Raw genomic sequence first — 14783 nt, forward strand, 5'->3', positions numbered from 1 at the left:
AAAATTTAATCTACCAGAGACTCAAACCTAATATTACAGAGCCTATCTACAAGCAAAACAACAGTACACAAAGGAAACATCAGAGACCAAACCGTCACTTGCCACAGAAATCAAACCCGCAGTTAAAACGAGAGCTTGAACCCGGTAGAAATTGGCGTACCCGGTGACCAACTCTTAATGATCGGGTTGTCAAAAAACAGCTAGCTAAGTCCATCTAATCTGTTGCCTTTAAGAACAGACCGCCTCACTCGCGACCAAGGACACCTGCAATGAAAAGGTCGAGCTTTATTGGAGAAGGAACCCCCACAAGCGGCCACACGCCATCAAACCTGCACCAGAAAGACAAAAAACAGCAACCTCCACCCTAAGGCAGAGGGGTCATGAAGCAGCCCTAGATCAGCTTCTGAATCCTGCTATCTCAGCACGCGCCGCCACCGAAGGGAATCGCCGCGGTTGACAAGACCAGCTACTCATCTCCTTGCACACGCCCCCGCGACGGAGAACCCGCCGAAGACCCTTCTGATATGGAAACGAAAGCAACCCGAGGAAGACCCTGAGAGGAAGATTGACCGGCTCTAAAGCACATTGTTGGAGATCACCAAGGCAAGGGGGAAAAGCACCGCAGCTCCGCCGTCCAAGGGAACCCATGACGCTTTCAGCCAAGCGAATCTACTCACCCATCCGAGAAGAGCCAACATAAAAGGCAAGAGGAAGGAGAGAGATCTCGCAACCAAAGTCCAGATCTGACGCCAGATCTAAACCCCCACCACCCTAGACGCCTAAAGGATCCGCTCCTTCGCCGCGCTTCTCCGGAGTTTCGAGTCCGACGCGCCAGATCCAACCCGCGCGGAGGCGCAAAGACACATAATCACCTAGAAAGGAAACAAAGTGGAGGAGGGAGAGGAGAGGCAAGAAGAAACATAAATAGAGAGAGGAGGGCGACCAGCAATCACGGAGGAGGAAAAACGCCGCCGGCCGCCCAAAGGAGGAGGAGCAATCAGGGTTTTCTTCGAGTGAGAGAGAGAGAGAGAGAGAGAGAGTACACACACAAGATAGACATAAAACTAAACACCAGTCCTATTCTTCCATATAATTTGATCTGTTTGCTTTTATTATCATTTTATGGTCATTTCAATGTGAGATCTTTAACAATTTAAATAATTTATAATCATTTTTAAAATATAACATATATAAAAAATTTAAAATTTTATCATAACTGTTTAATTTATTTTAATAATATAAAATTTAAAATGATAGAAGATACATACAAATTGTTATCAAATTTTTATTGTTCAAAATCATTAATTGTTATATATATTTTAATCACATTAAATATTTTGGTAGGTTTTATATAAGTAAACAAGGAAGAATTTTTTTTTGTAAATTACTAATTATTTTTTTTGTTAATTTAATGAGAAGTATAATATATATTTAAATATACCAACATATTTTTTAAAAAAATTAAAGAATTATTTTATTGATAACACATGCATAGCTCACAAGTTATAATACTTTTCAATTAATATATAATACTAGGGGTTGGTCCGCCCTGTGGGCGGGTGAGTTTACATTAAAAATATTTATATTTAAATATTATAAATCATTGAAACTTTATTTATATTGAAAATAATAAATATAATATGCTTTGTTCTAAGATCATATGGTAATTTTTTTGGATAAAATTTCAAATTTATTGAACTATCAAAAGAATGTTATATACAAATCATATCTTTTTAAGAACTGAAAAATTCTTCTATAGATGTAAAAACTACTCTTAAGTTGTTACTTCAAACCATTTTCTTAATAACCCTTCCAGCTTATGATTTGGCTTGTACTAGAGTGAACTAATCATGTTCTTCATTGCCTTGTTTATTAGCCATCGCATGTTGTTTGTAGAAGTTATCGGCTTCTTGTTTATTAGCCCTCACATATAGTAAATTTTATTTTGTTGGTTTGAGTTGACCATTAACAATATTTTTGTTAGAGAACAAAATTATTAAATAAAAAAATTAAGGAAAATAAAATGATTTATTTATTTATTTGATTTATATTTCAATTTCATATAGTTGAAAAAATATAAAGTAAGAATAGCTACTTTTTCCTAAGAGTATCAGATTTTTCAATAACTAATTTCATATAGTTGAAAAAATATAAAGTAATAATTTCATATTATTACAATAGCTAATTTTTCACAATAATAAATTAATACACCAACTCCAAGCAAAATCATTGAAAATCAAATATAATGTGATAAAATTATAAAATTTATTTTTTAAAATAATAGACAAATAGTTTCAGCAATGTCATAAATAATAATTAGTACATATTATGTAACAACAAATGATGTTTTATAATATATGTTTTTTTAGTTTATATTAAATTTTCAATTTATAAAAGGGTAAGTTTATTATTTTAGTTAAAAATGACTTATGTAATACTTAAAAATTACTTATGTCAAATATTTAGTATGCATTAATAAATCAAATTTATTAAAATTGGTTGAATATGCATTTAGGGGGTTATTGGAACCAGAATTTGGAAAGAGTTTAGTGATTTTAGAAGTTGACAGATTTTTAAAAGTTTAGTAGATTTAACAAATGTTTTCTAAATTTCTATCAAATATTTTGTATTGATTTGTATTGATTGTTATTGATTATTAAGTATTTGCACAATGTATGTTTTCAAAATGTTTCTCCTTCTAATGTAATATACAAAATATTGTAGAAATTTTCAACAACTAATCTCGATGAGACACTAGTGTATTATTGTTTGGTGTGTTTACGAAGGCAAATGCATTTTATAGTATTGGTTCTTTGTATTATAGTTTGCTCTTTGCTTTGTTATAAAAATAGCCATTTTTATCTTTATATTACGTGACAGATTTTTATCAGTCTTATTTTCATTGATATTTTTTTTGAGGCATCACTCTTACAAACGAAAGATTATCTTTGAACACACCAAATACGAAACTAACCGACAAAGAGATCTTCTGAAAATCACAGGTCAAACCAGAAAATATATCATACGGTATGTGAATGTTTTTATTACTACACAGATTTCAGAAATCTTATGAGTAGATACGATATTTTCAAAGTCTAGGTTTATGAGTAAAAAAATAAATAATTTAGCTCCCAATAACCATAGAATTTAATAGAATAGCAAAATCAATAAAAACTAAACTTTTTCAATAACAAAAGATTTGAATGGAATTTAAAAGTCTTTAAACCACTGATAATGGATTTTGGAAAGATTTTAAAAATTCATAAACCAATAACAATGGATTCTTAAAATTTTATAATTCCTTAAGAATTCTTAAACCAATAACCCCCCCCCCCCCCCCCCCCCCCCCTTAGTAAATCTTTTTCTAATTCAGACTCTTTAATCTTGCAAATATTGTTTATTTAAATCATTGTGGCAGGTTATGGAATTTTTTACTCGAGGATTAATGATAAATAGTTGTATTGTAAAGATAACTGTGCCTTAAAGGATAATGGTCCACTCATCAATATATCATTGCCTAAATTTTAAAATCTTTTTTGTTTTTATTTGGAAGCTTAACATTTTTTATTATTATGTTTTGGCTGTAACTGAAAGAGTGTATTAAAAATGATCTGCAACACTAAGCCGATAAGGCAAACTTAAATCCAGTTTTGGTGTTATATTATTCTTGTTTCATGTAGAAACTCTGAGACTCTGACTTTGTTGTGTTCTTAGAGAATGTACATAATTAAGTGATTCAGATTCAACTGCTTCTCACAATGGCTACCTTTAATGCTGTCATTTTTTTGGCCGCGAGTTTTTGGGATATATCTCTTTGAAACTGTTTTTAGAGATGAGGCGATGTTCCAATGGTGGCATTCATATAATAGGTTTATTTTTCCTATTATAAGAGAACTTTTACCTTTGGTATAATGGAGCGTAAGGTTAATCTCTTAAGTCAATTTTCAAAGATAAACAAATTTGAACGTGAGATTGGTTTTTTTTTTAATAATAATTTGCTCTGTTCAGATTTAGATGCACCATAAGAGCAAACAAACATTAAGAAATGGCCAGGGGAACACTTTTTGGAATGAGTAAAGCCGATAATGGTGATGCGTGAGATGGTTAGGCTGTAAGATATATGTACGGTGTAGGTCTTCATCGATTCCAGAAGACTTCTTTATAGGTCGAGCTTGTATATGTTACAGAAAACGTTCGTGAACCTGAATAAATGAAGCGGAGTGGGAGGAGAGATGAGGTAAAGTTTAATGATTGAATTAAAGCAGGTGTTTAAGAAAAAGAGAAAACGTTACAGAAAATCTAACCGGAGACCATGGCAAACGATAGGGTTATGGGGTCGAAGAGGAAGGAGAAGACAAAATTGATCTAATCCTGCCAAAACAGACCACACTTATGAAAGTAGGAACGGCCCAAAAATAACTAAAGCTCATCAATACTTCGCACTAAACGAACAGATTCAAAAAGATTAAGAAGTTCTCTCTCTGCTCGACACATGTCACAAAATGGGGTAGAAAGGATGACGTGGCGCATTGCGGAGAGTTTCACTTCTGCTTTATTATTATAGACAGATATTTGATTTTCCCCTATCATTTCTAACAACTTGTAAACAATCATGTTCGAAGTGTTAGTATTTCATAGGCCGGCTCATCGTGACATAAGACGTATACATGTATGCACACTGCCTTAGTATTCATCATGATATAAGATGTTGAATCATATTTATTACATTTCTTTTTTTTTGATAATCCAGGGTTCCCCACTTACGTGGGTCATTCCCTGGGTCCGGTTAGGCAGCGGTCCACTTCACCCGGGAGGGCTATACCTGGGCTGGGGACAAGGCCCAACACCCAGTACCGCATTTGATGACAAGATGGACAGTTCCCCTCCGCCTGGCGTCGAACCCGGGAACATGACAATTGGCCCCCAAGATCCTTACCAAACGAGCTACCACATCCCGTCAGATTTTATTACATTTCTTGCAGTATATAATTTATATTTTGCACATTTGATCTGATGTACATGTATGTGACTGCTCTTAGCCCATATAGAGGGTCCGAAGGATATTAGATTTAGATCTGGATAGCGAAAATAAAAAAAGTAAGAAATGCAAAAAAAAAAAAATGAAAATAAAATATATAAGATATTAATACACAAAATATAAATAACTGAGTAATTGCAAAAACAGCCAAGAAAAAGGGTTGACAAACGCCACGAAGGCAGGCCACGAAATGCATGTCTCCCTTATCCCAATATATTATGTGAATATTTGAAGGGAAATTGCAAAAAATATCAATACCATTTTTAATCTTTACATTAGCTATTTTTATCCTCGCTTAAAAAAAAAAAATATTTATAACCATAAGGTTAAATAATCTAGATTTAGGATTTAGAGTTGAGAAGCGAAGTAGGATTTTTGGAATGTGAAATCTAGAATTTTAATAAATATATAAATAAATACTTAAAAATATTAAAAAAAATTAAAATAGTTTCAAAATAATTTTCGATTTTCAAAAAGAAATTTTGAAATAAAAATCGAAAAATTCAAAAAAAAATTATAAAAAAGTTTGAATTTAAAAAGTATAATTCAAAAACATAAAAAATATCATTTTTGTTTTTTTCATTTAAATAATTATTTATTATATATATATATATAGAAGACATGTATAATAGTCTTTTGCTTTTTAACGAAAAATATATTTTCAAAAATATCTATTTATTTATGGTAAACATGAATAATTGTACTAAGAAAATGGTAAATAGTTGTACTAACAGAAAATGTAAATTTGTATATCCTAGATCCCAAACTAAAACATAATAATGGTCTTATACAAAATGTCAGTCTTAGAACTTCTCGATTTTGTCCTTGACATATGCCATATAAAAGTTTATATTATTACGTCCATTTTCGTTTCAAAATACTAGGATTTTTGTAACATCCCGGGCCCGGCCCAAAAGGAAACTCAAGTGCAGGAGGCCCAAGGAGAAGAAACCCTAGACATAACCCCTCCCATCTCTTATAAAAGAAGAAGTTTCCCTAGGGTTCAGCCACAAGAGAGACAGCAAGCGAAGCCCTGCCCGAGCAGAACCCCGCCGCCGCCTCCGCCTCAAGCCGCTGCCGCTCCATCGCCGGCGAAGCCAACCGCTAGCCGCCGCAACCGAGCTCCTAGCCGCCGCCTCCTTGATTCAGTTTCGTGCAAGCAACTGAGATCTGAACCCTAAAGGTAAAACTAAGATCTCTAGCTCGAAGTCGTTGGAAAATGACAGATCCTAAACCCATCTCTCTCTTGTGTGAATCCGATTCTCAAACCAGATCTCGAGAAGTGACTGTTTCCCAAACCTAGATCCAGATCTACTTCTGCAAAAAAGCTAAGGTGAGGACTTGGCTGTGAACTTGCCTCATGTTGAGTAACCAATGGGACTTAGTCCTTTGTTAATCAGATCTAGATATTGTGTGTATGTGTGATATGATTTGTGATTGATCTTGTCTAGACGATAGTACGTGTTGAAGTGATAAGAACGTAGGCATGTTAAGGTGGACAAGAATATGATGATAAGGTGTTGAGACGTGTTGTGAATGATAAGTGAAAGATGTAAGAATAAGTACGAATAAGGGATCATATAGAGAGTCTAAGGAAAGTATGTGGGGTAGTAGTACTCGCTAGGTATCCATAGGAGATGTGGCCAATCCACAAGAATATGGAAGCACCCATAGGAGATGTGGCCAATCCACAAGAATATGGGGTAGAAGCCTAGTTGGGGCTACCCACTGATGAAAAGGACGAAAAGATGAAAAGGATGTGCATTGTAGGGTCTTTAGTTCATGTCGGGTAGTATGGGTTTCTGTGTAATAGATCTTATTAGCTCATGACTTGTGATTGTTTGCTCTTCCTGAGTTGAGCTCGTGGGTTCCTAGAACCTGCCCTCACTGAGTATTATGTACTCACCCCTCTTTTTACAGGTATGGCCGAGAGGGAGTGTTTTCTCGAGTCTTTCATTTATGACTCCTTTCTTTCAACCATTTCTTCTTAAGTTTTTATTCGACATTTCAGTTTTGTTGAGTTTGGTTTTATGTAAGACAATTTGAGTTTTAATAAGAGCTTTTGAACGAAAAGGTTTGGGATAAAGCATTTGATAAGGTTCATCGGGCCAAGGCCGTTACAATTTTGGTTTTTTATTCTTATTACTCAGACCTTATAAAAAAACTTGCTACGAAAACTAATTTTGGCAAACTTAAACCATTAACTCGTGTTTTTATACACACTTGAATCATCATAGGGTTTTATAATCAGATTTAAACAGTGGCCAATTAGTAGTTAACTGTTAACCACCAAAATATAACATAAATGATGTATTTGACATGTTTAATAGTGAAACAAATGCCAAACTGAAGGTTTTGTGAAGAGTTGACTATTCTTATCATTTTAGATTTTGTAAAATTTGCAGTCTTACATTTTTATAAAAGACAGAAATCATAGTAGTAATGGTGTAATGGTGACTCATTTGATGTTTTAGGGCATTTTTATTGGTGAAAATTTACCCAAATTTCTTAAAATAAATATTTTATTATATATTAAATATTTTATTTTTAGTTAACTGAAACCACTACACATAATATATGTATATACTAGATTCTGTTTTAATAAATATTTCTGTTTTAATAAATATTTTATTATATAATAAATATTTTTGTTTTAATTTGTTTTTTGAAAAATTTAATTTTCATATTTAGGTTTTTTTTGTAATCACATTTCTGTTTTTCTTTGTAATCATATTTGTGTATAAATTTTAATCAAAATATATTTTATCTATTTCATAAAATAATAGCAATTTAAAAGTTGATCTGACATACATTTGTTTCTTTGTAATCATATTTATGTATAAATTCTAATCAAAATCTATTTTATCTATTTCATAAAATAATAGCAATTTAAAAGTTGATCCAGCATACACTCGTTTCTTTGTAATCATATGCATGTATACCCGTTTTTTTAATAATTATATTTGTCTATTCTAGATCTTGATACACACTTAAAATAGATAATAGCAATTTAAAAGTTTATATGGCATACACTCGTTTCTTTGTAACTATATGCCTGCATACCCGTTTTTTTATAATCATATTTGTTTATTCTAAATCTTGACTCGCACTTTAAACATGGATATAGTGGTGGTTTGTAATTTTTTTGATTTTTTTCCTGTAAATATGTCTCAATTTGATTACTATTTTGTTATTAACTTTCTAATCATAAAAATTGAAGCTTTATTTTGAAATATAAAATATACTGGATTTTCTAGTTTGTCAAAAATATATTGCAATACAAACTATAAATAATATATATATTTAAGTTATGCTAAATTATAACACGTACCATAAAAAACCATAATTTATATAAAGAGTTATAATATCATATTTTAGTAAAATAGTCTAAACGGGCTCAACTATGCAATCCCAACGGCAGTAACTTACTTTATATATATAAGAATTATAGAAGTGAAAAATTTTGTTGTGTCGTTTACATTTTATTTTCTGTAACTTACTTTATATAAAATGAATGGTTTTGTAATTTAAGTTCTGGCTAAATAATAGGTCGTGCGGGTCCGAGAATTAAGGGAGGATGAGAGGTTACAATATATATGGTTTATTTTTTAAGCAGGTAACATGGAAAAATAATTGTTGGAATAAACATATATCAATAGGTCATGTTGTTTTTTTTAATAGAATAGATAGATATATATATATTATATGACTCTCTCGAAATTTTAGTAGAGTTTCTTAACTGAAAAAACCGTTTTTACTTCATTTCTTTTTTATGTTTTCAAATTTTTGGTAGTGAGAAATGCCTAGTTAAAATGTTTATCTCCGTAGTTAATCTTTCCATAGTTAATGTTTCCATCTATATATGCATGAACTACTATAACTTGATACTTTTCTATCTAATACAATATGACTAAGTGAAGATCTGCGTCTTGCGCGGAATGAAAACACATAATGAATATTATATATATATATAAAAAATATTTTTACATATTATTATTTATTTTTTGTTCATTACATATTATGAAATAATAAATATATTGAATAATTAAGAAGCGAGTAACTATTATGTATATAATTAAATTGAAGTAATCACATAAATCAAAATAATTCCTCTTGTTTATTTACAACAATTTTTATTGGTAAAGAAATAAAAATATTTATTTTATATGTTATATATTTAATTTAAATGATATTGACATAAGCATATAGTATATTTTAATATAGATATTTATTAATTGAGTCTTCCAACTCATATGATTTTATTAACATTTGTATATTTTTGTATCAAAAAAAATTAAACCATTAATAAAAAGTTGTATCAAAAAACTATATACCATATTCATTTTAGTAATTAATAATCATTTTTTAAAATTCAATAAAAATTTCAAAATTTAAAAATTAAGGTCTCAATACTTTTGCAATGAATATTTTGAAATTAACATACTTATGTATTTTTATATGGTATATAGTTTTTAATAATACTAATATATATACATATATATATATATTTAATTTGAATATTTATTAAATGAAACTTCTTATAAATATGATTTTATAATCATTTGAATGTTGTAATAATAATAAAAAGTTAAATCATTTATCACAATTTTTTTTACATATGAAACATTAACAATATTAGTAATTTATAGTAGTTTTAAATTTTTTTAAATATAACATACAAAAATATTTATTTTTATATTATTTGATTAATGTGATTGTTTAATTTCTTTTAAGAATATCAAATTTAAAAAAATGATAAAAGATACAAAAATTATTATCAAATCTTTATTATTCAAATTCATTAATTGTCATATGTTAACCATATTAGGTAATTCTGTAACTTTTATTTGAGGAAAAAAATGATAATATTATTTTTTACACTACTAATCAATTTTATATTTAGTTTAATAAAATGTATAATATATGTTTAGATAGACCAACCAATTTTTCTAAAAATTATAAGAATCATCTTAGTGATGACACGTGACTACAAAATAATATTGTAATGTTCCTCAATTAATATATATATAAGGGATATTGACTATCAATTATGTATAAATAATTCTTAGTTATATATAACATTTTTGGATCAGGGCAAATTTTTGAAAGAGAAACTGAATAATAGCACGAAATATTATATATATATATATAGTTATCCTTGGGTTCACCCTCTAGGGTGAACCAACGAATAGGATTTAATTATTTCAAATTCGATATCTTTTAAAAAAGAAAATAAAATATTGTCAAGTTATATTCTGTTTTAAGAAAAAAGTAAGAAAAAAAAAATTAGTTACAGAAAAAAAAATAAAAAAAAAATATTTTTAAGCAAAACACTAAACCCTAAATCCTAATCCCTAAACCGTAATTTTTAAACCCTAAATCCTAAACCCTAAACTCTAAATAAAAAAACACTAAACACTAAACCCTAAACCTTAAATCCTAAACCCTAAACCATTGAGTGTTTTAGTATTTAGTGATTTTGATTTAGAGTTTAGGATTTATCCAAGGGTTTAGAGTTTATCCAAGGATTTCAGGTTTAGGGATTAGGTTTTAGGGTTTAGTGTTTTGTTGGCGACGTTTAAAATATATATTTTTTAATTACTACTATTTTTTATTTATTTCTTTTTACCTTTTAATTTTAAAAACATAATATAATTTGACAATATTTTGTTTCTTTTTTTTTAAAAGATATCGAATTTGAAATAATAAAATCCTATTGGTTTAGGTTCACCTTAGGGAGTGAATCCAAGAATATGTCATATATATATATATAGGTTTTGTGCCAACTGTAAATAGATTAATTACTACACGATACTTTTAAATCTATAGTGACTTTCCAGCGGGACAAAACTTAGGTTTACCCCTACGGTAAACTTTTAAATTCACTACATCTCCTACCACCAATCAAAGTGCCTCCTAGAGAATTAATAAAAAAAAATTAAATTTTAGTTTAAAAAATTAAAATAGTTGAAAAAAGAATGATGTCTAACAAAACTCTAAATCTTACATTCTAAACCCCTAAATACTAAACTCAAACCCTATACCCTAATCCCAAATAGTAAACCCTAAAACCAAACCCTATACTATAAACCCAAATCATAAACCCAAATCCTAAACCCAAAACCCAAATCCTAGACCCTAAACCCAAATCCTAGACCCTAAACCAAACTGTAAACCTTAAACCCAAATTCAAACCTTTTGGATTTAGGGTTTACGGTTTGGATTTATGGTCTAGGATTCATGTTTAGGATATAGAGTTTGAGTTTAGGGTTTAGGATTTGGGCTTAGGGTATAGAGTTTGGGTTTATGATCAAGAGTTTGGGTTTAGGATTTAGGGTTTAGAGTTTGGGTTTAGAATTTAGGGTTTAGAATTTGTGTTTAGGATTTAGGGTTTAAAATTTAAGATTTAGGGTTTTGTTAGTGGCATCTTTTTTAAAAAATTATTTTTGATTTTTTTTGTATAAATTTTAATAGTTTTACTCTATTTTTATTAATAATCTGGTTGGCACTTTAATTGGTTATAAAAAGAATGGTGAATTTAAAAATTCACCCTAAGTTTTGTCCTTTCCAGCGATCCCTGAATATAAGACTTAAGAAACAATTTGCCAAGAAAATCCTCCGAAGGAAAAATAATTACTGCTCTATATATTTTCAGACTACGTAAGACCAGTTTACAACATTCTAGTAAGAAAACTTTGAATGTGAAGGATGCAATACAAAGGACGGTCCGTCCATGTAACTTGATGATACATCGCTGATGAGTAATTCCAAGGATGGGTCCTTAAAAAAAGCTCGACTATTAATAGTATACTAGAGATTTAGAGATTGATCCGCGCATCCGCACTAATATTAATAAGTTTTTACATTTTTTTGCATTAATATTTATTTTCATAATTAGTGTTATATATTTAAGAAGTGTCGTAATATAACTAATTGTATTCAAAAGACCTGTATTGAATTTGTTAATATGGTTATTTTTTGTACAAATATCTGAACTACTTTCAGATACATTTGTTATTTAGATATTTTTTAGATTCCTATACATTAGAACCGAATCCATTCGGGCCCAGACCCAGCTCAAAATCCACACATAAATTTATAATATTCAAGCGGGGCTTAATTTTAAAACAAAAAAACGATGCCAAAAAGAACAACATATACCTAAATAAATAGCCAATGTTCATGCCTAACTAATTTTATAAACTAATAAAATGACTTTTTCTGTGTGTTTAGCTAAATTAAGTGAAATAGAAAGATTTTTTTTTCTTTTTTTTGTTAGCAACAAACAAAATCATGCAGGCTCTGCAAACCAGACTGGTAGCTAAGCATCCATATGGATAACAATAGACGATTGCTTTCTTTTACTGCGTACAAGACTGTCCACCCTTGAATTTTGCGTCCATGGTACATGAATGAGCTCTGAGTTGTGAAAACTTTTCTTCAAAACCTTTATATCTTCTAAGTAACTTGCAAAGGCTGACAATTCTTCTGTTTCTGAAACCATCTTCACCAACTGAGAATAATTTGTTGCAAATGTAACTGTAAATTGTCTTAGATTCCTCATACATTCCATTGCCCAATAGAAAGAATTTTTTTATTTAGTAAAATAATTATATGGAGCGAAAATTAAATGACAATAAATGTAACACATTTTTATTATTTTATTCACAAAAACATGTTTTTGAATTATGTTTTTCACTACATAATTTTCCACCGATTGAAACTAAAATAAATAAATAAAATTTAGTAAAACAAACTAAAACAAACATTTAATCATATGCAAAATCAAATTATTTTACATTTTTTATTTTATAATTGACACAAAGTTAATATTAATTAACTAATAAATAAAAATCTTCACTATTATTATTATGGTAATATAGTTAATAATGTGATATATTGTTAAAGTAATATAATTAGTGAAATTGTTAACCTGAGTAAAATATGGAAATAAAATTAATGAAATTATATTAATGAAATTATTAAAAAGACACTATATTTTTTTTATACTGCTATCCACATTTCCAAACAATTCTCATTTATACTGCTATTCATTATTTACAAACCATATCAAAAAGTATTTCATTTTAATAATATAGATACTTTAAGAATGAAGTTGGTGGAACAAATAGAAACTAACGCTTCCAAATCTATTAAAGTTATTATAATTTTATTATATACTACCTACTATTTAAATCTCATGACCAATGAGACTGTGTTGATGGGTAACCAAATCAATATTATGTTTTCTTCAGTGATCGAAACTTTAGAACATACAAGAGTGTGAAAGATACGATCCGAATCTTGAATTTGAGAGCAAATTATATATTTTTTAAAAGAGGTCGGTCCATGTCAACGGAAGATACATCACCTTTTATTTACCAAAAAAAATACATCACGACTTTTGTTTTCGAAATATATTAGAATAACTGCGATGAAGGAAGGGTTAATGATTATAAGAGTGTGGCTATTATACTGATTTTAAAATGAAGTTGGCGCAATAATGAAATACTACTAAATTTCTAGTTATTGTCTTGTAGAAGTAAATTATACTTAGAGCATGATTAACCCATTAAGCCATTTGGGTCTCTTAATCATTATTTTACTAATTAAAACTAATTAAGAATCTTAGTTAGTTGCTTCCTTGATTTTGGGTCTCCAATGGTAATTTCTTATTTTGAGGATTTTAAAAAAAAATTAACATTTTTTAATTAGAAATTTAATTTTTTATTAAATAAAACATAATAAAAATAACATTTTAAACATAGATTTCAAAATTAAAACATAAAAACAAAGATTAATAAAATAAACGAGACAAGTTTGAAAGAAACACTCGAGCTCAGTTGTTGGCTTCTTACCACGACCTTTTGAAGCCTTCACACGAGGGGGCCGGTTGGTGACATAATCATCTTCACCAGTGTCGGTTACATTTGCTTGAGAACTTGCTGAGTGTGAACTGTCCTCAAACTTCCTCTTTTTTGAGCTTCCTTCAGTTTTTGAAATTGAAAGATCACACCACTTTTGATCATTGCGCAGTTCCTTCCAACAATGTTCAAGAGTGAATTTCTTATGATGGTTGTTAAAGAAGATTTCGTGGGCCAGTTTGAGAATATCATTCTCATTTTTCCCACTACTTTTGGCTCGTGTTGCAGCTTCATAGGCGCCACAGAACTTGCATACTTGGTCGTTGATCCTATGCCAACGTTTCTTACAATGAGCCGCCTCCCTTCTATCACAGGCAGCAATCTTAGGACTGGCCGAAAAGTACGTTGCAATTTGTTTCCAGAATGCAACAGACCGTTGCTCATTCCCAACAACGGGATCTTTGCTCATGTTTAACCACGAGTTGATGAGCACAATATCATCCGATGGCGTCCACGTCCTTCTTTCCTTGCGCTTTAGAGGAGTGTCTTCTTCCAAGTTTGTAACGTCGTTAGCTTCACTGCCGAATAGATGAGTACCAGAAGAGTCTAAACCTAAGCTACTATCTTGTTGACTTTGAAGAAGATTAACAAAATTTCGATATGGATTGACATCCATATCTGAAAGGGTACAAAGAAGAGAGAAGGACGAGAAGCTCAGGAGAAGGAAGAGAAGAACAGAACAAAAGAAAGAAGAGCAGATCCGCGTTTAATTAATTACAAGAATGAGAAGATGAAGATGTGTTTAATAGACGTTATAGACAACCATAAAACATTTATCACAAAGACATGACATATATCTAAACCATTTATCACAAAGCAAC

At 30.0% G+C, this 14783-nt stretch overlaps 1 protein-coding gene across 1 annotated transcript; it reads right to left on the reverse strand.

Annotated features, from left to right (window-relative positions):
* Positions 1-244: 244 nt before the first annotated feature.
* LOC125592553 (glutathione S-transferase T3-like) lies at positions 245-14578 on the reverse strand. The gene is made up of 2 exons (XM_048767785.1): positions 13872-14578; positions 245-329 (listed from the first exon to the last, which is right to left on the reverse strand). The coding sequence occupies exons 1-2, from the start codon at positions 14576-14578 to the stop codon at positions 245-247; spliced, it is 792 nt and encodes a 263-aa protein (XP_048623742.1).
* Between the last annotated feature and the right edge of the window lie 205 nt (positions 14579-14783).

Source organism: Brassica napus, chromosome C9 (assembly GCF_020379485.1).
Source record: "Brassica napus cultivar Da-Ae chromosome C9, Da-Ae, whole genome shotgun sequence".
NCBI lineage: Eukaryota > Viridiplantae > Streptophyta > Magnoliopsida > Brassicales > Brassicaceae > Brassica > Brassica napus.

Coding starts and splice junctions, on each gene's coding strand:
- LOC125592553 (XM_048767785.1), bottom strand. CDS start 14,578: ATGGATGTCAATCCATATCGAAATTTTGTTAATCTTCTTCAAAGTCAA. Junction 330..13,871: donor AAGCCAACAACTGAGCTCGA/GTGTTTCTTTCA, acceptor TTTCTGGTGCAG/GTTTGATGGCGTGTGGCCGC.